Here is a 27,725-nt window from a genome sequence, read left to right on the forward strand (position 1 = left end):
TTCCTTAAAATCATTTTGCCATGTACAGTTTTTTTCTTGCTTGCAGCATATTGAAAGAACTGTTTGGGATTCTCTTTTGCTTGCATAGCTAGTTTCCTTTCATAATCGGCTTTTGCTGTTTTTACCACACTCGTTACCCTTCTAGCCTGTACTTTATACCGTTAGTGTGCCTGCAGGTCACCCCTTTCTTTAAATTCCCTCCATAGTTGTTTATTTTTTTGCAGCTCAAGCTTAATGGTGTTATTTATCCATTTAACCCCTCCTTGTTTCACTATTCGGACCTTAGGTATACAATCAGCCATAACCTCCTGTAAATGCTCTTTGACCACTTCCCATGCTCTATCGACGTCCAGCCCTTGCAGTTGTACATGCCATGGCACTGATCCAAGCAATTTCCTAAGCTTGTCATACTTGCCAGCACGGTAATTCCACATATACCTTGTCTTAATCACAAATTGCACACCTTTAGCCACCTCCCAGGTCAAGACCTTATGATCACTCTCACCAATAGGTGGCAACATGGTCATATCCATTACAGTCAAATTCTCAGATAATATTACCAGGTCAAGCACTCTCACACCCCTAGTATTTTCAATTACATGCTGTTTCAGATAGTTTTCTCTTAATAATTGAATAAAATCCATTTCCTTCCTCACATGTGTCCTCTCCTCCTTCCAATCAATGTTACCATAGTTGAAATCCCCCATAATAATTACCCTCCTTCCACTCATTTCATCAATTTGTTTATGCATACCATCTCCACCATCTATTCCATCACCTGGTCTATAGCAGCACCCAACTGTATATTTTATTCTGCCAGTGTCAATCTCACACCAAATAGTCTCAAATGAGCTCCTTTCACTATCCTGCAATACTTCAATTCTCCTTGGCTGCAGTTCATCAGCTATCATCAATAACACCCCTCCTCCCAATTTTATTCTCTCTGTCCCTCCTAAATATACTATAACCTACACATTCTATCCCACTAACTATATCATCTTCCGTCAGCCATGTTTCACTAATACCAATAACCTGTGGCCAGGAAGAGCCAATCAAGGCCAAAAATTCTTCCTTCTTGTTCCTAATACTCCTGGCATTAGTATACATGAATTGCAGTGATCCCTTTGTCCCACCCCTATCTTGATGCGTTATTCTAAATATCCCATTCCCATTTTTTGTCCTTATTGCTGGCTCAGGTACATTATATACATTTTTACACTCAACTGTCTCACTGATGTGTGGATATCCACCCCCCCCCCTCCTTGGTAGTTCTAGTTTCCCTGGTTCTGCACATACATTTTCACTTCATTCAGCAACACTTTTTCCAGTCTCCGCACACCAAGTCCATTCAAATGCAGGCCATCCATCTTGTATAAGTCCTTTCGCCCATCAAACTCATTCCACACGTCCACGAATTCCACACCACACCGTCCGCATAACCTGCGCATAATGTCATTTGCGATTATGGCCCTCCTCCTAAACTCCTCTCTGTCATACCGCGGTAACAGACTCACCATTCTAACTCTGTCACTCTTTTCTTTCGCTACCTTTAACAATACTTTCAAGTCCTCTCTCATAAAAAAATTATCACCATTCAATTCATTCGTACCCGCCACAATTGTTAATTCTTTCACCCTCTGTTTTTGCACTCTAATACTCTCACTTACATCCTTAAATTTCGCACCCGGTAAGTACGATTTAGTTACACTCCCATCTATCACACCTCTTAATAACGAGCCACCATACAACACTCTTTCCTTCATTTCGGAAACTCTCCCACGCTGTTTATTTACGTTAGCCGAATCACTCTGGAAAGTTTTGCAGGTGCTCTAATTGCCGCTGCGCATTTTGTATCACTGCGCGCAGCCTAGCGATCTCACTTCCTACAAATAATTCCTCGTTTCTTTTATCATTCAAACCATTTTCTCTTTCTGTATAATTGCTCTCACTCTTTCTTAGATCACCGCTCACATTGCCATCTTGTACACCGCAATTCTCTATCGAGCCACTATTTTCACTCGCATTCTGGCTTTCTTCAACCATAACTCTCACAACCTGACACATACTTCGACTCCTCACTTTGCATACACTTTCTGCACATTCTCCCACCACTATCACTTTCAATCCAAACTCCAGCCTCATTCGGGAATGCATACATTCCACACACATCACATTGGACAAATTCTCTCACATTATAGTTTTTGAACAATGGCGTCGTATTTTTGGACGCCATATTCAAATCTATGAAACGTATCGTTAAATACTAAATTAATTAACGGAATTTACACCAAAATCACACAGACACAACAAGCTACCAAATTTAGACAATATTACGTTATGATTTTTAACATATATTCTAATTTCCATTCAAAATTGTACTTAGCTTTCGGGAGCTCCCTGAAAACACGACCGTTCGCCTGGCCCTCTGATAATTTAATTTTTTAATTTAATAATATAATTTTTTCCCCAGTAATCAACTTGCGTAATGGTTGACTGCATGAATAGCGGAGGCTCTTCAACCGATATTTAAGATTGCCACTGCCGACATAGCTTTTATGAATGTATTTCTATAATGAATTTCATCGTGCAGAATCAAAATGCTTTAACAAATTCTAGTTTGGCTATAATATAAAAGTTTATAGATTATCTAGAAGAAATTTTGTTCTAAAGATAAACTCTAGACACTTTATGTAATCCTTTGTCCTCTACAGCAGTGGACAAAATGTAAGTTAGGCTTACAACCTTTCGTTGGGGGAAGTTTCATTTAAAAAATAATAAATGGAAATTAACGAGTAGAGATTCCAACTCTACATCATACGCATCCAAAATCATTTTGGGCCGCTCTTCTTCGGTGGACCAAAAATATTTTGTACCACTGCCGTAAAATCGGTATCTATCTCGGTAACACACGGAGAAACAGTCCATTTCCCGATTTTCTTTGAGTGTAGATCTGTTCTTGAAGTTACCTCCGACAAAAAGAGGTCTTTGGAGTGTTTTCCAGTTCGTTGGTTCTCGCGTACTCTTTGTTGGTTTGCGTCACGATTCGGTAGATTGTAATAATGAACCGACCTTTAATTGTGTTCGACCGTCGCCGTATCCTTAACGTTCCTTTAAGTGAATACCAGGAAACGAGGGGAATGAAAACATCGTACCAAAGATGTGCAGCAGTTCCTTTAATAATTCATGGCTGCCAATGAATTACTTGAACAATTGTTTAGAAGTGGGGAGCGGATTTCTGAAGAGGATCTAATTCGAATTTAATAATTTGAAGTAGATCCTCTTCAGAAGCCGGATAAAAATTGAGAATACTTGCCGCAGTTTGTCAAGCTTCACCATCTGTTTCATGTTTCCTATCGGTTAATAGCGAACGCTATCTGTCAAGCCCGTGTGTGTGTGCGCGCGCGTTTGTATTTACACACACACACGGGGCTTGACATACGCTCTCCCACAGTGACGAGTAGCTTCAGACTGGACAAAACAGAATATTTTATGTAATAATATATATTTATTATTAACAAAAATTAATATAGCAAAGTATGTTTTCCAAAAAAATCAGTGTTGTGTTCCATGTATTCTTATTTGTCTCTCCTTTTCGATATGGTTCTCACATGAAGGGAATGTTTTCTACAAACCATGATATAGAACCACTAATCACTATGAAACTCATTATTGGGACATAATATTTTGCATAATTTATCGAGCCGTTTGCATAATCCTATGACTTTTATTTCACCAAATGAAGTAGGCAGATCTCTTTTAGCTCTAAGTAATTTGGAAATGAGTAACCAGCCTGTTTACCTTTTAGTCACCAGTAGCCGGTTACTCATTGCTGCCATTAATAATTTTCAAGGCATCAAGAGAATACCACAGGCAACTACTGCCATCCTGAACCCTAACATTTGTACTTTTTGTCTGAAATAGTGCGAGTTCCGCAATCGAATTTTTGAGTTGCGGGATTGAAAACCCAAGTTTCTGATGTGGAATCTACCAGGGCTCGACTAACTCGAGAATCTGAAAGAATGAAGCAGTAGAAAAAATTCGCGTAACGGTGCACATAGCAGATTCTAATCGCAACTGCAATGTATACTCTCCTAGAATCTGCTATGTATACTCTTATGTGGTCTGTCTAAACTCGTGTGTGTGTGTGTTGTACGATTTTTTGTAGTTTTTTTTTTTTTTTTTGCGTGACAGCCTTTATTACTTTAATTCTTATTTCATGCATACCTGCGATATGCGACCCTCAAACTCCATCCTTCTTTTAACAGCATCGTGAAGTATGGTTCTGGCGTTCTCGTAATAAATGTCGAGTGCTCCTTTGCTTTCCAACTCCACCCGTGAGTGTTCTGAATGGGAGACTCTTGTCGTTCACAACCGACGTAATTGTAACATTGGCAACTGCATTTCTGTCTTCGCCCTGCCCACCTACTGTGAGGTAGTCTGGGCACGTTCGCCTCCGTGTTGGTTGCCACGAATCCTCGCAGTCGACCACTCGGAGCTTTTCCATCATCGTTCGTTGCACCGCATGGGTGGCGAGTGACACGCTTCAGGCTCGGTTTCGGTCGCTGACTTTGTTACGCTTACGCGAGTGCGCCGTTGACCTGCCCTGGGTGACAAAAGGTTGCGTATGATCGATGTTTTGGCACGGAACTGAAACTGTTGAGTGTAACGGAAGACCTCCATTATCCAAACTGGCGCGTTTCGCTCGCGAAATGTCTGCTCTCGCATGCACTAACAATTGAATCCGTGCTGCCGTCTTTCGTTCAGAAGGACGGCAGATCATAACCGATCATGATCGCCGAGACGCCACGATTGCCGTGCGATTGCCACGGTGGAATAATGTGAAACACGCCGCTGTTACAAATCACGTGCCGAATTCAGACGTATTTAATAGCGTACACTGTAAGGCGTCGTGTGTGGACGTAAATCCTTGTAAGCTACTTGGATGAGTGTCAACGCTTCGCGACTTTCGACGTCTTTCACGTCTTACCACGTGCACCGTTTCGTTGACAGAGCTGCTAAGTAGCTGTCAGGCCGGAATCCACTGTGGCAAAAGAGCGCACCCATCGTGAGCCAAAACAGCAAACGGAAACATTCATCGACGATAGACAGCCCACACCCATCCTCACTGAGTTAGTACGTAGGGAAGATAACACACGAAGGTCATTCAACCTAACCATACGCACAGCGTTATGTTTCACTGAGAATAAATCGAGAAAATGTGTACTTCTTTGTATAGTAGGATTCCATCTTTACTGGGGTTGAGTGTTATTGGCCAAGCAACCTTTAGTTAAGCGATGAGCATGACAGCTTTAAAAGGTTTCTGAACATTTCTCTCTGAGTCATGGTGAGATGCTCAGCATAGTTAGCAAAGGCCTTCAAGACTCCAGAATAAATAATCAAAGTTGTAATCTCGTTTTTTCTCGAAAACATGGCGCAGCGCGAGATCCAGATGAAGGGATCTCGTGGAATTCATTTCTCGTGGAATTCATTTCTCCTGAAATTAAACAAACAAAGAAAAAAAATTTTCTGTAATATTCGCTCGTCATCCTCAGTTTGGTATCAATAAATGCCAATAATAATTAACGTGCGAATAAATAGTTTTTTTTTCTCCCTTCTCAATGTTTGGGAAGTTGTACTGACTAATACTCACCATTTATGTGTTCTTTAATTTGTAATTAATTTGTTTGTATTTAAAAATTATTTATTAACTAAATTGTTTTATTATAATTTATTTTGGATATCTATTAATGCAGATGGAGCTAGTCTCCTGCAGTTGATAGTGCACATAATATCACGTGCTTTCAACTGATTGGTTGCTCTCTTTTTTTTGTCTTGACAATGACTGAAACTTAGCCGAAATTTTTACACATAAAGACATTTAAAGTTAACGTAAGTGATTTCTTTATTCGCGCGATGAAATTTAGGTACTACCTAAGACATTCACTAAAATACACGCCCATAGTGGGATTCGAACTTTTAACTGTCATTTTATTTTACTGTTTTCTAATTGGAACAGAATTAACATATGTCGCGTATACGTTAACTCCATTAAAAGTGCGGTAAACTCGCTTAAAGTAATTAAAATATAAATAAAAAGCGTTGTACTGACAGTTTATGATGTATGTTAAGTTTCATGTGTGTTTGTTAATGTGAATCTTATCCACAAAAGGTTATAAATCTATTACATTCGAATTGCCGTTAAATCCTAAATTCCTGCCGTTGTAACTAAACATTGTACTTTTTCAAATAGCCTATTACAACTCGACATAATACTGTATTTTATTTGTCTGTATATCATTAGAGGTCGCTAAAGGTTATCCTACTTCATTGTTATCTTCCATAGCAGCAAAACATCAGTAACCTGAGCTTTAAAAAACACAAAGTATGACATTTGACGACGAGCCTGCTGTTTGCTCTTAATTGTGCTCTGAACACTTAAGGCTATGAGACGGATTTTTTTTTTTTTTTTATGGCTTTCACTCACGAAACGTTGTATTCCTTCGTACTGTGGTGATTAAGATTTTTATTTTTAGTTTGTATTTTCATATAAAGTAGATATTTTGCCCCATATAAGAAACATGCGTCATCCTTTCAGCCCTGAGGATGATGCCTGTTTTTGTTGGAGAGACCTTGATTCGAATTTCGTCTAGGACGCCGAGAACATTTCATAAGCAGCTTTGTATGAGTTAATGTACATAAGGGAGTGGTTCAATTTCCTCCGTAAAACAGACCATCCAGTTTGAGAACATTTAACATACGAAGGTGGTCTGAAATGTTCTCTGCCTAACAATGAAAAAACGAATTTATAATTTCAAAATTATTTTTATTTTTCAACAAAATCTCCCTTAAGACTAATACATTTATTCCAGCGATGCTCCAGCGCCATTTTCCCGTCCCTGTAGTGGTTCTCAGTAATATCTGCAAAATACCCCTTTACAGCGCTGCAATCACCTCTTGATTCGAAGAAAAACGCTGACCAGCGAGGAAGAGTTTTAGTTTTGGGAAGAGATAGAAGTCAGAGGGAGCCAAATCTGGGGAATAGAGTGGATGTTCCAACAATTCATAGTGCAGATCCCTTAATTTTTCCATTCCCAAAACACCTTTGAGGGCAGGTGCATTGTCCCGATGAAAGATGACTTTTTTCTTCTACAAACCTGGTCTTTTCTCACGAATTTTTTCGTCTAGCTGGTTAAAAGATCGGAATAATATTCTCCGGTTTTTGTTTTGCCCTTTTCAAGATAATTGACGATTGTGCTCTAAACACTTAAGGCTATGAGAGATTTTTTTTTTTTTTATGGCTTTCACTCAGGAAACTTTGGATGCCTTTAGCATCCAAAAACACAGATGCCATGACTTTTCCTGCTGATGGAACCGACTTTGTCTTCTCTGGCGCTGAACAACCGGCTTCTGTCCACTGTTTTGAATGCTGTTTGGATTCTGGTGGTTAATGGTAAATCCAAGTCTCATCCATAGTAATAAATCGACGCACAAAATCAGTTTCATTCTTGTTAAAATGCTCCAAGCCCTGGTCAGAGATTTTCATGCGAGTGCATTTTTGATCTGCTGCGAGCAAGCGCGGCACCCATCTTGCGCAAAGCATTTTCATTTGCAATTTTTCATGCAAAATATAATCTACACGTTCTTTTGAAATGCCTATAGTCTCAGCTATTTCACGCACTTTGACTCGCTGGTCATCCAAGACCATATCGTACACTTGATCACTGATTTCTGGTGTTGTTACACGCTTTGGACGTCCTTCACGTGGTTCATCTTCAAGGCTGGTACGGCCACGTTTAAACTCGGCAGCCCATTTCGTAATTGTCGTAAACAAAGGAGAAGAGTGCCTATAAACTTTTATGAACTTCAAATGAATTTCTTTTGGCGTTAAACCTTCTTTTACAAAGAATTTTATGAAAGCACGATAATCAATTTTATCCATTTCAAGGGATACAGACAACACTTTTTGCTTCAGACAGCTGTATAAAACAAACTACTTGATAGAATGATTTGAATTTTACATGGATGCTTATGACAGATGTACAACTTAGAAAAAAAAAAATCTTACCGATAGTGTTACCATCTATGGTCGAGAACTTTTCAGACCGCCCTCGTACATCAATACCTGTCTCCTGGCGTTTAGGCGCTTCGGGTGCAGGTGAGACCCAATCAGTCCGATTCTTCCAAACAAAACGGTTTACGTTCAGGTTTCTGCACTCGAGAGCACGTTGGGTTGAATCTTGATTGCTAACTGAGCTGTAATTAGACACTCAGTTGACTTTAGGTTGTTTCATTAACAGAATTCCCATCTTGTGTTTTTTTCAAAGCTCAAATCGCCGATATATTGTTCTAGGAGTGGGGGGGGGGGTGAAACGTTGTAGTTATTAGTGATCTCGAAATGGTTGTACTTTCCAGAACGTTCTCTCGTAGTTTTTGTTTTGTAAGTGCGGCTTACAGTCAGAATATTTCAAATGAGAAATGTTATTCTTTAAATACGATAGTTAATGCCCTCCCCTAACGGAAGAACACTCATTTTGCGAAACTGTTTCCGCAATTTTGGGTAATAATATTTCCCTTGTTATAATGGAGTGGTTTGCATTTCGAACATTATTGAAAAATTTCTAGAAGTTTAAATAGAAATGGTTTAGTATAGCATTAAGCTGTTGTTTACTCTCAGTTGTTTGGAGTCTACAGATTCATGGCTGCACCGAATCAGGAAACAACAACAAACATCGAATTACAGCACTGATGGTGTTTTTATTTATTACTGTATTTTCAAATGCACGTACAACAGATGCCTGAACAGTTCTCTGGTAATTTGTTTATCCAGTTGTGTGATTGTGGAATTTTGAAACTTCTGAAAGTGCACGTTTTCTCGTCGGAGTGTTGCGTACGGAGGAAAATTTCCCAACTTCCTCGAATCAGTTATTTTCCTCTTTATTAACGCAGCTGCATTTTCCGCTATGCCCCGGAATCGCATTTCTCAATCGAAAAATGCCCCGTGCAATAAAACCGATTCAGCTCTTCTCTCACGACCCACGTGTGATTTTCGAATTACGCCGATACGCATATTTTGGTCGTTTTATGCTTTTGAAATTCTTGACGCCACGGTTTCGAAATAAGCAAATGCAAATTGCACGTGAGAATGTTTATTGCATCAACAGCCGTGACGACGAAAAACAAATAAATTCAGGAGGCCCAAATTATTTTTATTAAGATAAATAAAACTGTAACATATTTTATAATTTCAAGTGTGCTCAGTAAAATTTTGTTGGTAACGGGGGAGGAAAATCATAAAAACTGTAATTTTACTTTTGTGATTTTTATCGCAATTAACAAACGATCACTTAGTTGTCCAGATAAGTCATTATCCAACCAACCGCAATGACATTCTTGGAACTGTTTGCACAAATCAATCTTTTGATTTGTCGCAAACGTTTTTTGTCAAATGGCCTGGTTAAATTGAAAACAAGCGAAGACTGGAAAATCACGCGTTCTAACATAATTCATTTAGAAAACGCAGCATTCCTATTGGTCGTTAATTTTTAAAGCACGACAGTAAACGTTGTAAGTACGTATTTAAAAGGTAATTGCTGTTTATTTTATCTTGGGCAGTGGGAGAAAGATGGCGGCTATGCATAGTAGTCTCGCATGATGGTTGTTGTTGCGAAGAATGTGTCCTATTTTAGTGGTGATTAGTGAGTTTTAGATATTGTGAATTTTCTTTGTTTGCGGAATACAAGATAAGACTTTGACTTTTGATACAATTTTCTGGCCCTAGCCCGTTCTCTTCGGCATTGTAAATATTTCTTACCTCATTGTACACAAGAATGGAGAATGTAAACGATATCAAGGACGCCAATCAACAGTTAAACAAAGATATGTCACTTGACATTCTCAAATTCATCCTTAAGAAATTTGATACAGACTATCCTGGTTGCTTGAATCTCTTCACTCAAGTAAATGACACTGAAGATGATGATTTGGACATCGAAGAGGACATTACACCTGTTCCTCCTACAAAGTCTCCCCGACAGTTCGATTGTTCACATGAGGAACAATCTAATAAAAGACGCAGAACATCGGAAGGTGGAATGGAAGATGATGTAACAACTCAACAAAATCAGATCACCCAAGATAGAAAAGAAAAGGTCCCTCTAATTATCCTTCGAGATAAAGTCAAATGGACCTCAGTCTCAAGATCCCCAGGAGAACAAAATATCAATTTTTCCTGGGCAAGAAATACTGAAGAGGGTGTAAAGATTCACCCTACCACTGTCACAGATTATCGCATGATGACGAAAATGCTGGACAACTCTAAATTACCCTTCCACACCTTTGCGCTAGCAAGCGAGAAGAACTTAAAAGTAGTTCTAGGAGGAGTGGCTGAGGGCATCACAACTGATGAGATCACAGCTGACCTCATCAATCAAGGATTGACTCCAACCAAAGTCAGTAGAATGTTGAGGTCAGATAAAACACCAATCCCACTGGTGTTGGTCGAAATCTCCAACACACAAAAAAAGCATCTATGAAGTTACGGACATTTGTAAGCTTAAAATTACAACCGAACCTCTAAGGAAGAAGGCATCGGCAGGCCAGTGCCACAGATGCCAGAGGTTCGGGCATGCCCAAAAACTGTGCAGAGCTGCATATAGATGCTTAAAATGCGGTGAGTGTCACCAAACTAACTCCTGCACCAAACCTAGATCCACACCTGCCTGCTGTGCCAATTGTAGAGGACCACATCCCTCTAATTACAAGGGTTGCCTTATCCATCCAAAAAACCGTGGATCAACAAGAACTAACCACGCTCCTCCAGGTCATAATGACCCACATTCGACAACACAGGAAGGCACTCGCCCCTCATCCATGTCCAAATCATATGCGGAAGCGGTAAGAACCCAGACTTCTTCATCGCAAGAGCAAACAAGCTCTAATCTCACATCAGCTTTAACCTCGTCACTTGCAACAATGCTGCATGAATTCAGCAAAGCAAGTACCTCACCATCCTCCAGAAAAAGATTCTACCTAGAAACCCAATCCATATTAACAGCTCTCTATAATGTTTAAAAAATTTAAACCAAATTCTCTCATGATAACAGGATGGAATGCCAATGGCTTAACAAATAAAATTCTCGAGCTGCAAGAATTTGCAAAAAGATACAATCCAGACATAATCTTGATCAGTGAATCCCACCTCAGACCATCAAACAACCCAAAACTAAGAGGTTATATTTTATACAGGATAGACAGACTTAACTCTAGTGGAGGCGGCACAGCTATTTTCATCAAAAATTATTTAAGCCACAACTCGCTGACCAACCCCCAAACTCTAAACCTTGAGGTGATGGGTGTGGAGGTGCACACTAATAACGCAGGCAATCTCAAAATCTACACAGCATACAATCCTCCCAGCATTCCACTATTGACAGCAGACTTAGACTCCATCCTCGGCTCCACGGATTCCATAATTATAGCAGGAGACCTAAACTCCAAACATACGGCCTGGTTCAGTTCGTCTATCAACTCCAAACGCCGTACCTTATTCAACTACACGTTACTCAACTCATCAATAGTAGCTGGACCCACTGAGCCCACCCACTACAGCCCATCCGGAAGTTCTGATGTATTAGACATAGTTATCCTCAGAAACATCAAATATCAATATCAGCTGGAGACAGTAGAAGAGCTTAACTCATCATAATCCCATCCTGCTCAGGTTAGGACTTCAAGATCAGCTCTCTCCCCATCATTCTTTCATACCATGGGACAAGCTCTAAAGTTCTCCCAGTCCACATCGGTCCACCCCCTGTCATTCATAAAAAAAGAAGAAATAGACCAAGCTGTAAGCAATTTAACTAGGCAAATCAACACAGCAATAGCATCAGTCACTCAAACCACTGCCTTCCACACTCCTAATTGGATCCCAGAAGAGAGAATGGACCTGATCGGGGTCAAAAATAAAGCCAGAAAGCGATATCACAACACCAGAGCCCCGCAGGACAAAGCACCTTAAGCACCTTGAACAGATAGGTTCGAGAAGCCCTCCAGATCCACAGGAATTCCAAATGGGAATCTAAACTCAAAGAAATCAACCCAGAAGGTAACTCCATGTGGAAGTTTGTAAAATCTCTTCGTACCAAAAGACAACCACTTCCCCCTTTAAAGACCAATCTTGGAATGGCACACTCAGATGAAGAAAAAGTAGAAGCCCTAATTGACAATCTGGAAAATCAATGCAGCCCATCTTATGCAAACTTAAATTTCAATCTTATTTACAAAGTTCATCGTAAAGTTAGAAATGCACTAAGTCAGCCTAAGGATGATTCAAAATCCATCACCCCCACATCTCCAACAGAAATAATAAATATCATTTCCCATCTGAAGAATAAAAAGGCCCCCAGACCCTGAGGGCATTACCAATAGAATAATAAAGCTACTCCCACGGAAAGCCATAATTCATCTAGTTAATATTACCAATTCCATTTTAAGATTCCAGTACTTTCCCACAGATTGGAAAATCGCGGACATTATACCTCTGAAAAAGCCTGGTAATAACCCACAACTTCCCCAAAGCTACAGGCCCATCAGTCTTCTTTCCTGTCTTGGCAAAGTAATAGAAAAGGTCATCCTATCAAGACTATAATCAGCAGTGGACCAACAGAAAATAATCCCAAATGAGCAATTTGGGTTTCGCAAAGCTCACAACACAGTGCAACAAATTCACCGACTAACAGAGCATATCACTCATGGTTTTAACTGGCACCTTCACACTGCTGCTGCTGTATTTTTGGATGTTGCCAAGGCCTTTGATAAGGTCTGGCATCAAGGCCTTATCTTCAAACTAATTGAAAACATTATCCCAATTAAACTAGTGAAACTCATTATTCATATATTAATGAAAGATACATGAAAGTAAAACTCAACGGAATTGTGTCATCAAAGCGCAAAATCCTGGCGGGAGTACCTCAGGGTTCTCTTCTGGCCCCCATGACAGATATTCCTCTCAATTCAAGAACAACTACTACGGCCCTTTATGCCGACGATACCGCTATTCTAGCTACATCACTCAGCCCTCGCCTAGCGATCACAAGACTCCAAGGAAGTATCAGTGAGCTAGCAAACTTGTTCATCAACTGGAGGATTCAAGTGAACCCCCTCAAAAGCTCAGCCATGGTGTTTTCAAGAAGAAAGATCTGCAACAAAGAAGACATCCTGCTCTCTGGTCATAAGATCCCATGGCAATCAGAGACCAAATATCTTGGGGTATTAATGGATAAGAAACTCTTTTTTAACAAACACATCAATCTCATTTGCTCCAAATCTTCCAAAGTAATAGCACAGCGCTACCCATTGATCAACCGCAAGAGCAAATTGAACCTACATAATAAATTGCTTCTTTACCGGATGATAATACGTCCAGTCATTACCTACGCCTCACCAGCATGGAGTCACACTTCAAGATCAAACATTTCAAAATTACAGAGAATCCAAAACAAATGCCTTAGGATGATCCTGGATGCACCGTGGTTCATCAGAAATTCACCGAGAAACCGGCGCTCCATACATCTCCTCCTTCGTGATCTTGCAGAGAAATTCTTCGTGAAGTCAAGTTCACATTCAAACCCACTAATCGTACAAACTGTCAATTACAATGAGACTGATTACTACAAACACAAAAGACCGAAGGCTATTCTTCTCTCAACCGATCATAGCTAAAACAACTGCCCTCAGAGGGCGAGCTTAACTGCTCACAAACCTCCCACTCCCAAACAACTCTCATTACAGATAAAGGGGAATATGAAAAGCACTAGTGCTTCACCCATCCTGTCAGTAATGTTAATGGTTAATGGTATTTTATCTTGAGGTAATGATAAATATATAATTAACTTCACTCTAAACTGTTTTTTTTTTGCCATATTTAGCTATTAAATTCTATTATATAACCTCTGTATAATTATTACGAAATTATTTTATTGAATACTGACATAATCATGGTGATAATAAATTCTGTTTGCGTCTGCTAAAGCGCTATATAATAGTGAATGTTCATTTATTTTTGTTAGGCTAAAGTTACCATATGAATATATTTCAAAATGAATAGTTAAGTCAGTTATGTTATTAAGTTCAGTTATTCACACAATAATACGTTCAGCATGACCTTTAGAATATCAATCGTCTTATGTTGACCCGCCTTTTGCAAACTGCAGCCTGCTTTTTGTTAATATCTACTTTGTAAAACACCGAAGCCGAGGTCTCTCTGTATCATTAAAAAAAAAAAGTTGTGTTGGAAACAGTGGACGGATGTGACGTAATTATTCCTGGACAAAAGTTGATTCTGCTTTTGTTCTGAAGTTAACTGGTGGACAGATAATATTCACCATTTTGATTGTGATTGTTACTCAATGCGAAATTAGCTGTTTTCTATTTCTTATAAATACATTTGTGTTCATTAAACGAAAATGAAACCAAAACGTGATCTCTTTAATCTCTGATACCGCCATATTCAACGTTTAATTTGATCACTTGCTTTCTTTTAATTTTTCACAATTCCTCTTCTCCATAATACAGGTATCCCTTGATTAACGCGATTAATTAATCCCTCGATGTTACCGCGTTAATCAAATATAATAATCAATTGTAAAAAGTACAATTCGTCCATGATCGATTACTGTATTAATAATTCGCTTTATATGGCACTCTTTTAGGAAAGATAAAAAATTAATGCAAAGTAAATGTTTAATAAATGCTTGTACCTACATTAGTTACTGCAATTCTTTTTTTTATCAAAAACAAGTTATCAAGAGTCGTTTGAACAGTTTTAGTTTTTTCTTATAAGCATATTCTACGATATCAAGCAAAATGACCCTCCAGACCTCGGCAAACAAGCATTCTTCGATTAACATCTGGATCCATATCCATTACTCGATGCTTAAGGGATTCTTAACTGTGAAATCTTTTGAATTTGAATCCAATAATTCTTTAACATCTTCTGCATCAAAACCAAGGTCTTCACCAATTGCAACTATTTCTTCAACCACGTTCACAGGATGTCGAAAACCACCTAAGTCATTATCGCATTCTGGCAAAAGATTTTTGAAAACGGCTCTCATGCAGCTAGAAGACACTTGCTCCCACGAGTCATGAATGCTCTCAATTGCGTGTTTAATGTTAAAATGTTTCCAAAATTCTTGGAGATAATCGCATTTTCTCCCGTTGTTGTTTCTACTGCCTTTTGAGAATGTCTTTTTAAGAAAATAGGCTTTGAAAGTTGCAATGACGCCGAAAACGACACCATTGCTACAACCCATGTCCATGGGTTGTAGCAATGGTGTCGTTTTTGGTGGAAAAAATAAAACTTTCACATTCTCACACAAATCATTAAAAGAATTTGGATGACCAGGTGCGTTATCTAAATATTTTTTTAAAAACAGCAGAACAATTGGAGTTTGTAATACACCTACTCTTAATGCTGAATGGGGAGGAATGACGTCATCATGCTCGTGACTCTCTTTCTCTCAGCCAGGAAACACTCCTCGAGGCTTGCATGTTTTTGCGGGGTAAATTTAAAGGCGCGTTAATTAAAACTCTTGCCGCGTATATCAAGGGATTGTCTCAAGTAATTTCGCTGCGTTTTTTTAATGAAATCCCGCGTTAAGCAAGGGATACATGTATTAGATAATCTGTAAATTTATTGCATGTGGGGGGGGGGGAAGAGAAAGAAGAAAAGGACTGTCTGATTTTAAAGAGATTCTTTGTTTTAGTTTGATCCAGTGGCGGCCGGTGATATTTTAAGTGGGGCGTTGCCTATACAAAATAAAAAAATATATATTTTTTTTAAAATCAGTAACCTATTTATTAATAAATACATATGTAGATTTATTTATTAATAAATTGGTTAATAATTAGGAAAAAAAGATATTTTTATATTTTTTATTTTATATAAGCAGCACCCCACTTAAAATTTGACCGGCCTCCACTGGTTTGATCCAAGTTCCCGGCATGATTTGCCGAGTGAATCCTTGTTGATGCAGTGCATTTTGTAAAGCTCTCCTTTATTTTGCTTGCGGTAACTAAACCTCAGTCTGGAGTTTGTCTTTTTTTTCCTCCCTTTTCTTTTTCTGACTCTCACTCGTCAAAGGTTGCAAAGCTATAATATCTATAATATATTAGTCTAACATTTTTTTGTTTGATTTGTATCAACTTTGTATTTTTTTTTTTTTTTTTTACATACTTAAAACCTGATCACAAATTAAATTTTTTCAAACCACTTCGATGACTCCAAGAATAAACGGGCAGTGCATTTATAGCAGACGATAAAAGTAAATTTTCAACCCAAAGGCATACATCTACCCACAGTGGATTCGAACCCATCGTCTCCCAACGAGGACGTGAAATTAAACGTCTTTATCTGATGAGAAAGAACAAACATCATAAATAAACCTGGAGCATATACTCACTCTTATAGCTGAGTCATAATAGTTGTCATTTTTGTGACCCCCCCCCCCTCCCACGCGCGAAAGGTTGTGATTGTATAGTACATTATCATTGTGGCCAGGGCCGGCCATCGCGGAGGTGCAATGCATCTGGGCCCCACGATCGAGTGGGCACAATCGGTACACATTTATTACATTTCGATTTTTTTTTTTTCCTTTGCCAAAATCATTTGCAGGTAAGAGGTTTTACAATACGTTTATTTCTAATCCTTTAATTTTTACCTTTGAAAAATATTTTAGGGCCCCCAAAAGATTTCTTGCACCCGGGCCTGATTGTGGCTAGCCTTACTTAGATGGAGTGTTTAGAAATATAATCCCCAGGTGACAGCACTAAAGTTATTTTAATATTTTAATATTGCGTTTATTTTAGGATTTACCAGTTCCATGTGTACTATGCTCTCACATTAATAATTCTGCTGTGCACGCGTGCTTCAGGCCAATACAGCAATCATTTTCCCACATGCGTGCGCACATCTTGCATTTTGAATTACAATTTTTTCCTTGTGTGCTGACCACTGCTCACGAAATGATTTTGTTCCTTCTGCTGAAAGGAGTGTGCGTCTGTTTGAAGTTTCCTCATTGAGAAAGATATTTCTGGCGAACATTGATATTCGAAACAGGATAGGAAACCAAATTCTCGCTTGGCTAATGAATGAACAGCGAATCGTATCTCGAAAACAGTGGATTGCGCAGGATGTGGTCTTATTTCTGAAACTTTGTTTTAGGTGCATTCGGATTAAATCAAAGTGCTTGTTGTTTTGTCATAAGTTGTACAGTTTCTAGTCATAGTTGATGCAATTCGGATTGGAAATATTTTCTGTTTTTGAGGTAAGTGCTGAAAGCTGGGAAGACAAAGAGTTGATGTAACAGCAACTATGTATAAACTTAGTTCTTATTCATTAAAAAATAAATGCATACTTTAACAAGCAAGTGCGGTTAGCTGAAGGTCAGATTAAATATTTACGCTTAGAAAGTTTCGTCCCAAACATTACGGTAAATGGCTTTGCAATAAAAACTGCGTTCACAAGGCAACTATAATTCACTAGAGAATGGGGGTGGGGGAATCGTGTGGCTTTGAAACATTAGCGTGCGCCAATTTGCGTGTTATTCCCCCCCCCCCCTTCATCCTGTACACTTTATGCATATTTAAAAACAGTCTTATGATCACAAATTGAATAGGAAATGTATAGTTTACGATATTGCTTGTTTTATTTTAATAAGGTTATGTATTTCTGTATTAATTCAGTATATATTTCAGTATTAGTGAAAATGTCTTGCGTTGCAGTTGTGCAAATTCGCGTCTGTTCGGTACCTTTGCAGCTGAAGGAAATAGCCTTCGCCTCACCGGTCCGGGAATAAAATGCGTGACGTGCAAATGCTACTGTTGGACGTCATCAGACCCATCTGGGATATGCGTATACATACCGAATATATCTCGTGACGCACTTCCCGTGTTTCTGGTAATGTGTTTATACTGAATATTCTGATATTGAAGGATGGATTCCAGCATCTGCTTATTTATACATATTTATATACTTGTTCACAACTCATATTTGAAAAAAAGAAAAAAAAAATCCTTTCAGTCTCAAACCGGCCTGCTCCCGCTTAGGAAAACGAATAAAGTGGACAGGAAATGTTGGTCTTTAAACATCATGCGTTTGTATTGCATTTGAATCTCCAATTTTATTCATATGGAGTTTCTCCCTTTTCTCTCCCCCGTCATTATTGGGGCGAGTTGAGCCCCCTCATGGGGGTTAAGTATTTATGGCTGCAGATCCGTGTGTGTTCACGGGGTGGGGGGAGACCCTGCTGTCCACGCCCAAGACCGGCTAACTTGGCTATGGCTGAGGAAGATCCTTAAGCTCCTCATGTCGGCAACGGGAATCGAACCCTGGACAATCCTTCCCCAGGCATATGGTTGCTAAGCGCAAAGCCACTAGGCTAACCGCGCGGAATTTCCAATTAAACCTGTCATTCGATGTGTTTCATATACATGGTTTATGTATGCGTCGCTTAGTACCTACAGTTGTTATGCAGCATTGTATGGGGCCCCCATGCAGTGCCGCGCCGTGGGTAGGAGGCGCCCTTGTGCAAAACGTTTTTCAGCCCCTATAAAATAAGTTTCCATGAAAAATTTTATTTTGTTAAAAGTACAAAACAGTTTATACGCATATATAAAAATAAATTTTATTTAACAGTAGTAGAACATTGTAATCACTGAAATTCATTAATAAGGAATGTTTAATAATAAACATTTTCAAAAATGTTTATTCCCTAATATATAAATACAACAGAATATATATATATATATAACAAAAAAAAATATATATATATATATATATTTGTTATATATATATATATATAACAAAAATTACTTTTATTTTAATATAAAAAGAAATATTACATAACGAAGATAATTTGGATTCATGCTTTTAACTATATAACAATTAGTATAAATATAGATTTATTTAACATATTTATCCGTCTTGCTTTGGCCGCCACAAAATTTTTAATAATATCTTTAATGCCTAATGAATCCATAATATTATTTTCAATTTATATAATTGATAAATCCGTTAGACGCTCTCCAGACATTGTTGGCCACAAATAATTTTTTATTAGTTTGGAAAAACTTCTTTTCCCTGATGCTACGGATATTGGTAATGTTGAATAAATACGCATCACAATCGCAGTATTCGGAAACGTGTCGGTTAATTTATTTTCGTATATATAATTTAAAACATCCTGAGGAGCCGACTCTTTTTTAATAAAACATTGCAAAGTTTTTAATTCCTCAAATAAAGTAATACCATCAATATCGCTATTGTCGGAATCTTGATTGTCGCTCAGTTTTAAGTGCAAATCTTTACAATGTTTCATTAAATCTTCATCGCTCCAATCTTTTAATTTGCTAACGTCTCTTATAACTTTAAAATCTTCGCTATGTTGTTTTAAGAGTATGAATCTTTCCGTGACTGAAATTATTGTCGTGTCTAAAATCGCGAAGAATTTTGTTTAGGATCATGCATTGTCTCATCTGATGCTTTTGTAACCAAACATTTTTGTTTTTGTTCTTTTGCGAGTGCCTGGAAAAATAGGATCAATATTAAGATTGCTTGCTACTTCTTTTGCAGTTCTAATAATATTTTCAAAATATTGGTCTGTTCGGCGAGTATTTAATTCTTGTATAACATAATCAAGATTTTCTGTAATTTTTCCTATATCAAATGTTAGATTCTGTCAGATTATTTTGCTTGCAACATTTACGAGACTTAAGATTTCGTACCAAACATGAACAGAGCAAATAAATTTAAACGAATAAATCTTTGAAATTAAATTGTCTGCCTGAACTCTAGAATCGATATATTTAGTTTCATCTTCCGTAATATCAAAAAGGGCCTGGTAAATTTCCTTGATATTATTTTTAAGTGGCTTTATTGCTTCTACTCTACTTTCCCACCTAGTAGCAGAAAGTGGTTTAAAATTTAAAACACGAATATGTTTTTTTAATATAGCCCAACGTTTCATATTGAAAAATAATTATATAATTCCTGTATTGCCCCCAAAAAATTTAGTTTCACAGGATATCTTAGCTGCATCATTAACTACCAAATTTAATGAATGAGCAGCACACGGAATAAAAAAAAAGCCCTTGAATTTATTTCAAGGATTTTTTTCTGCAGTCCATTATGTTTGCCTCGCATATTTGAACCGTTATCATAATTATTGGTTATTGGCCAAATCCAAAATGTTAATATTCAATAATTTTAAATAATTTTTTTTATAAATTGAAATAGTCCTTGCCAGTGGTATCTTCTACAGATTGAAAACCCAAAAAATGTTCATGAATTTCTGCTATATTTGTATCTTTATTTTGATTAACAAATCTAATAACAATAGATAATTGTTCTGTGTGGCTTATATCCGAAGTAGTCAAGGATTAATGAATAATATTTCGCGTCTTTAACCATTTTTAAATTTTTTGTTTTATAGTTTCAGAAATTATACGGATGATTTCATTTTGTATTTTATCACCTAAATAATGAGCAATGTTCCTTTTTTGTGAGGTTTGGATGCGATGCAAGTGTTCTGCCATTATCGAATCAAATTTAGCGACAGTATCTACTAACTTTAAAAAATTGCCGTTATTATTTTCGAAACGTTTTTGTGAAGAACCCCTAAAAGCTATACACTGTCTTGATAAATAATATTGTATTATGTAGATTAACCATTCTATAACAGATTGTCAATATTTCTTCTCAGTTTCGTATAATCTTTGTTGTGTGCAATCAATAGTGCATTTCTTAATCAACTACATTTTAAGTTCGCTGTACTTTGAACAGTTTTTAATGTGCGCGGAACTTGTCTCGTGTATGTTTAGTATATGACTCAAATGTTGCCAATCGTTACAACCGTATTCATTAGTAAGTTGGGAATTTTGACTACCAAATATTTTACAATAATAACAGAAAACCGAATTTCGCGATTCTGAATAAACTAAATAACTTCGTAAAAGTTTTTCTCCATTTGCTAAAGTTCGATAATAGTATAAATCGGAAAACTTGAGGCCAGATTCACCTTTGCGAAATTCTTTATTAACTACTTGACGCGGGCAATGCTCAACTAAACAATCTCTAACTTTCGTAGTTATATGATTCGGCCAAGTACCTGGATCATTAACATTAAAATTTGAAGTTTCGTGTTTCGCTGTATCGGAATCCAATATTTCTTCTGCTGCAACTTCTGTAGACAGTCCAGTTTCATTTTCGCATGTAACATTTATTTCTTCATAGTTATCTTGTGTCCTCTCTTTTTCTGTAGTAGAGCTACACGGAGTACTTGCTTCGTCAGAACTTTCTGTTCTTCGTTTTTTGTGTCGTCCTGAAGTTAAAAATTTATTCAGCGATCCAGCCAGTTTATGTTCCAGTTGTACTCGCTGCAATTGAGGCCAGGGACTTGGGAGTGTTGGTGGATAGGGAGATGAAATTTAGGGGGCACACTGCAAAAGTAGCTAAATCAGCTCATCAACTCACTTGGTTGTTGAAAAATACCTTGACGAGCAGAGACAAGCAAGTTATTGTACCTCTGTACCGAGCCTTGATAAGACCTCATCTCGACTACTGTGCGCAGATTTGGTCACCTCGGTTCCTTCTTGATGGGGAGGAGGTGGAGAAGATCCAGAGGCGAGTGACTAAGATGATAACAGGTCTATGGAATGAACCATATGAGAACAGGTTGAAGATTTGTGGGTTGCAGAAACTAGTTGATAGGCGGAGGAGGGGAGATATGATTGAGACATTCAAATTGCTAAAGGGATTCTATAGGATTAATTCAGAGGATATTTTTGAGATCAGGACTGGTGGTGGGAGAACTAGGGGACACCTATGGAAGCTGGGCAAGAGTGTGGTTAGCAGGGGTGTTAGAGCTGGGTTCTTTACTTTTAGAGTGGTAAATGAGTGGAATAAGCTGCCAGAGTCTGTTGTGGGTGCTATGACGGTGAACGAGTTCAAGACAAGGTATGATAGATACTGTGAGAATGTAATAGCATAGTTGTGTGGACATGATGTTTAGGGTCTCCCTCGATGAGTCTAAGGACTTCTGGAGTCGCCCGAAATAATAATAATAATAATTGTCTTTTCCTGTTTTGTGTACCAGATAACTTCTTTGGCTTTTTTTCCGACATCTAAGGGTTAACACACTTGGTTAGAGTTTAAAATAAGAAGAGCGTTAAAAGTTGTCCACCAAAATAAATAATAATTTCTGAAATTTTCCCTTCAACTTATTTTTTTAACCCCTTAACCGACTATTATTTTTAAGGTGAATGGCCCAAGACAATTTTTTTTTAATTACAGAATTTGATTTTTCAGATGTTTTGAATAATAAATATGCTTACATTTTAGGTATTTTTTGAAAATTAACATGTAGAGATATTAGCCACTGATTCTCAGTGATAAATGTAATATTTTTTACATTCTGGTAATTGTTTAATAATTAAGAAATTTCTAGAATATTAAAATTATTTATTAAAGAAATCAGTAATAGGATCCCAACCCCATTGTCTTCCAACCAGAACAAGGAAAAATATATAAATAAATCTCTTATTGAAAATTATTTATTTTCTAGAATTCTACCCAACATAACATAAACATCTTTTGTTTTCAAAATAAGATAATTAACTAAAATTAAACAATTTTACTGATTTTCAAACTTAGCAAAAATATAATAGATGTACTTACTTTACGTGAATAATAATCCAAATTCACAAAAAATTTACTAAACAACCATAAATATATTTTATAAAACAAAAGGCAACTGCACAGTAACACTGTTAGTGTAACGCACAAAATGAAATGATGCAAAAATACACCAAAAATTATCAAGAAAGGGCCAATTGCAGTATGTGTAAACAAAGCTCATCTAAAGGTTTTATAGCTCATAAATAACCTATGTTTATTAATTTAATTCGAGCCGCGTCAGCCTGATGCGCCGATAGTCTATCCTGCATATATATGGGATTTTTAGCTAAGGTCCCTCAGCTGATTAATATGTTTATAATTTATAAACTATTATCTTTAAAAATTTATTTGTGTATCAAAAATCTAAAAATAAGTACACAATTAAATTCAGAGTCAAATTGCCCAAAGTCATTTAAACACAGAATACACAATACACTCAATATGTTTCACATTCAAAATTGAAATGACTCCGAAAAAAGTGTAAGTGCGTGTTTGGATAGACGCTATTTCGTCTATTCAAATTCGAAGCGGAATTTAAGAAAACGAACATCGTAATGTACATCTGTGTTTCAGACTAAATATTTTTGGATAGATCAGTGTTTCTGAAACTTCAGATTTCCGTGTACCCTTCTTTAATTTTCATTATTGCCCAAGTACCTTTTCAAAATACCCTTATCAAAATAATAATAAATAAAAATATATTTCATTGTAACTGTGTTTTATTTGAATTTAGATGTACATTTAAACAAAAAAAAACATGATTTATTTTAATAGAACAAAATTTATAAAGATACTAATCATTTTTACTTAATATAAATAATTTATCATCAATGAGACAAGTGAAATTGCCTATTTTTATATCTGCAATATTGCTCTCTTTTGTGCGTTTTATAAATCCAGTCTTTAACCAATGATCTATACTTAACAATTTGAAAGCTAAAAAATTTACCGTATTTACTCGACTATAACTCGCACTTTTTTTCCAAAATTAAAGCTAAAAAATCGTGCTGCGAGATATATGTGGGGATTTTCGGAAACTAAAGTTTTCAGAAAAAAAAAAAAAACTGAAAATGGGTATGACTTACCAAGAATCTTCTATTCTCCATCACTTCTTCTGTCCTCAAGAGCGGTTTTCTTATGTGCAATCAGTTATTTACCCAAATAGAGTCATCTTCTTTCCCATTATATCAAGCAAAAATTACCAGTAATTTAAGACTTGAGATACGTAATGAACAATCCTTGACAAATTACTAATGAGAAGTGAAAGATGGCGATTGTGGGCCAGTATAATAGAGAAAAAGCCACTATTAAGAAGTGCATATGATTGGTGCGGTATTAACAAAAGATCGAGCTACCCAAACAAAACAAGCTGACAATTGAATTGAAACGCTAATATTCTTAAACCTCTTAAAAAAGTCTATTACTGATCTGGGCCCTCTTGATATCCAAGTGTATTAATGGCAATCTTTGTAAGGGAAAAATGCATACATTTCATCGTTAATGTGCCTTAATAATTTAGTCGTCTCCCATTTCTATTAACTGTTTGCTCACCATTCATTTCTCTCCTGAGCAGGATGGTGGTCTCGCGCCGGGTGACTAAATATCATCAACATCATCATGCTTGTCAAGGATTTAGGCTTAGAGTGGCCTGTTCCGGCCTCAGAAATCATCTTTGAATCTCTTAAGAGGACGTGCTAGTTTTCTTTTTTCCTAGTGGTTTGTAATTTAAGGCTTGGTTTGGTAATCTTTCTGTTTTCATTCTTTCAACGTGTTCCATCCATTTATGTTTACATTTCTTAATTTTTTCTATTACTGATTTCTGGTTTAATTATTTCATAATTTCTTCATTTTAGTAAATAAATAATCATTACATATGATCCATTATAGATGTACTTATATAGTACCCATCACAAGAACGTATACTAACACTCAAAACAAATAAAATGTATTGGGGGGGGGGGGAGTTATCTGAACTATCCTATAAACTTTCGATTTGCTCATGATCAAAGCAAACATGCTTGACAATGGAAACTCCTTTCAAAACGTTGTTCTTAGCAAAACCAAACAACACTACACTTTAAATATCGCCGATTGATATTTGAAATGCGCAGAAAAGATTTGTAAAAGTTGGTATGTTGATAAAATGAACAGGCTTTGTAAATATACGAATTTTTTTATTTATACTGTTTCTCGAGTGAACCACACGATTTTGTAGTGTTTTTTTCATCTAATAGTTGATTCAAGTAATGCTACAGTGGTTTTAATACCGAATTTAGAGTTGCCTTTACTTATTCTGTATTAATGCGTTAAATTTGCAACATTTCATAGATGGAATTATAAGTCTAATCTCCGCACATGGGCTAATTCAAAAGAATTTGTCGGCCTTACTTTTAGGACCCTAATCTAGTGCAACAGACGACAAACAAATGGAATACAGAAGTTAAAATCGTTTTGCATTTTGGTGTGTGTTGTTTTATTACATTTATAAAATAATTGTAGCGCACGTTACCGCTAATGAAACCGTTTGACAACGTCCAGCGTCAGATTGGACGTGTATAATGGAAATTAGTAATGACAATAATCAGACTTCGTATGCGGTAATCCACTGCTGCGTTGTGTAAGATCGAAAGTCGTTCAATTCCTAAAATTTGCTACTGTAACACTTTTAGTACGCAGCCTAACGTAAAGCATAGTTGTTACTTCTCTTCCTGTCCCTCGGGCTGTGCATGGTAAGCCCGTTTGTAGGGGTATGTGTTCGAGTGTCGGCGACTGCGCATTGCAGTATCCTGTCATTCTACAGTTGATTGAACCACTGAGGAGCGATGCTGTAAAAGTCGAAGCGATTCGCACGCTTGGTCAAGAATTTGGCGCGTGCATAGAAAAGTGACACACGATGGACAATATGCAGCAACTATTAACAGTTTGGGGGTAAGTGGCTACTTCTATATGGTTTCGAGTATATCTTAACTCCCTCTCTGCCTTGCTGATATCGCATTTGTTTGTGTAAAGTGTGTCTTGTTTGCTCGCAGACATGCATTGTGGCTTGTATGTCAAGTTCACGAAATGCACGTTACGAACATTGAAGTGTACGTCAATAATTATATAAACAGTTCATCTTGGTTAATGTTTCACTTTAATATTTTTGCATATTCAAACCATTTTGGAATAGCTTTCTGTTTATTATTTTAATCAATTAGATGTACTGTATATATTTTATTATTCTTGAGCGAACTCGAAATCAGACCAGTGAATTAATTTTTATAATTGTATTTGTTTATAAACTGCAATCTCCCTTCCTTTCGTTTACTTTTTTGGATAACCAGTATGTTTAGTTTTTAAGAACACGTGCTTACTTCGGGACTGCTTCATTCTTTGAGTCTCAACAGATCGCGGCCGTTCTGTAACAACAACACTGCATGTTTCCTGTTTTGGCAGGCTCATAACGAAAACAGGATTGCTATTCTCATTGAGGGCAACTGAATGATTTATTGTTATTTAGCGGTAAAATATTTTTCTGGCATGAAATATTGGGCGCATGTCGGAAAGTGTCTTCACTCCAATTCGTCCCATAATCCTTACGTAATGAAAATCCCTTTGCACAAAGGGCCAACCAAAAGTAAGCCTCATTTCTGGTTTATCAAATTGAACCGTGTTGCATTTCCCGACCAGACTGTTTCATTAAGGTTAGATGCGTAATATATTAAACGCCTGACGTGGTTTAATCTTTCATAAGTGGCGTGCAGTCATGCAGGCGGTTTCTAACCAGTGTTTTTTCTTTTCTTTTTCTGTCATAATGTATCCGACTCTTTTCGTTTATCAGTCAAAACGCCAAGTAATTGTTGCTTTCTTGAGATCTACATTTTCCAGAGGCAGACCGTTGTTTCCTTATCCTGGTATTTCGTTCGGAAGCTTTCCATGTATACGTGTGTGTTTTTATTATTCACTTATATCACGCATGTCATAACGTGCAATTAAGAACAGTAGTTGCTATGGTAGCAAGTCTTCTGATAAAACAGATGCACAAATGCTTATAAACTCGGTGTAGAGTGTCAACTGAACTCGTAAGACAAACCATCACAATTCTACTGAATCTCGACGTAAAGATACGTGATCTAGATGCAGAGTTCTCAGCTTCCAGGTGGATATATTTTTAAATGGGAATTATAAAAAGTGGATGCTTCTCCAAACTTGACTCATATTGTTCAGGTAGGTGCTTTTCGTAATCTCGGGTTTCCTGTGTTCGTCGCTAGGTTTTAAAGTTCTACAGATATTCACTTATTTTGCAACCTCATACATGACTCTTCGTAATAAAAATGCGGTAAACAGTCTTTATTGAAATGAGTGGCTTGCTGACCTTGGTTATGGTTACATTAAAGAAATAAGTTCTGATTTATTTCTTCCTTTGTGTCGTGGATATTGAGAACTACGGAATCTAAAATCAGAATGTTTGTATGAAGTGCAGTAATTGACATCTGGTATCACCATTTTTATTTCGTCCGTTTGTTGGGAAGAATCGCATGTGGTATTTGTTTCCTGTGAGTGGTATGGGAGTTCAAGACATTTCACTGACTCCGAGAGCTGCAGGATCTCGATAAGAAAATGATGGATTGCAACTGAAGTGTACAAAATGTACTTTTGACGCAGAAGACGCGGCGTATCGACGAGAGGTCTTTGTATGGCATTGTGCCAAAGTGGCTGGAAGCTTGCCATGTTTTAAATCATACTTTATTGGTTTTGTTTCTCCACCGAACAAGCAGTCTGGATGGGCGCCAGAGAGATCTTTTAGAGGAAAGGAAGATTCCGATTGAATTTTTTTAAAAATGTATTTGTATTTAGCTAATGTGGGCCATCGAAAAGAATGAAGATTATTTGTTAGCCTATTTCAAGGTCTTGCTTTCTTGTAATAACTCGGTAATAGTATCTCCTATTTTTGCAGCTGTTTTCCCCCCAGAAATAATCAAGGCTGCCAACTTTTTAGATGGTTAACAAGTTA

General features: G+C 37.2%; 1 protein-coding gene across 9 annotated transcripts in view; it reads left to right on the plus strand.

Moving 5' to 3' along the window:
- The window catches only part of LOC150106162 (oxysterol-binding protein-related protein 8-like), a 387,947-nt gene that overhangs the window by 178,898 nt on the left and 181,324 nt on the right, over positions 1 to 27,725 (plus strand). For 2 of the 9 annotated variants that reach the window (XM_090394507.1, XM_090394513.1), the window contains exon 1: positions 26,169 to 26,938. The exons of 5 other annotated variants lie outside the window; for them this stretch is intronic. In XM_090394507.1, coding sequence (XP_090250633.1) covers positions 26,887 to 26,938 — 52 coding nt within the window. In that variant the 5' untranslated portion in view covers positions 26,169 to 26,886. Of the gene's footprint in view, positions 1 to 25,558; positions 25,661 to 26,168; positions 26,939 to 27,725 lie in introns of those variants that run through there. 2 more of the 9 variants (XM_090394512.1, XM_090394506.1) reach the window with 2 other exon arrangements.

The sequence above is a fragment of the Typopeltis vanoorti genome, chromosome 6 (assembly GCF_054136105.1).
Source record: "Typopeltis vanoorti isolate ZY-2024b chromosome 6, IOZ_Tvanoo_1.0, whole genome shotgun sequence".
In the NCBI taxonomy this organism is placed as follows: domain Eukaryota; kingdom Metazoa; phylum Arthropoda; class Arachnida; order Uropygi; family Thelyphonidae; genus Typopeltis; species Typopeltis vanoorti.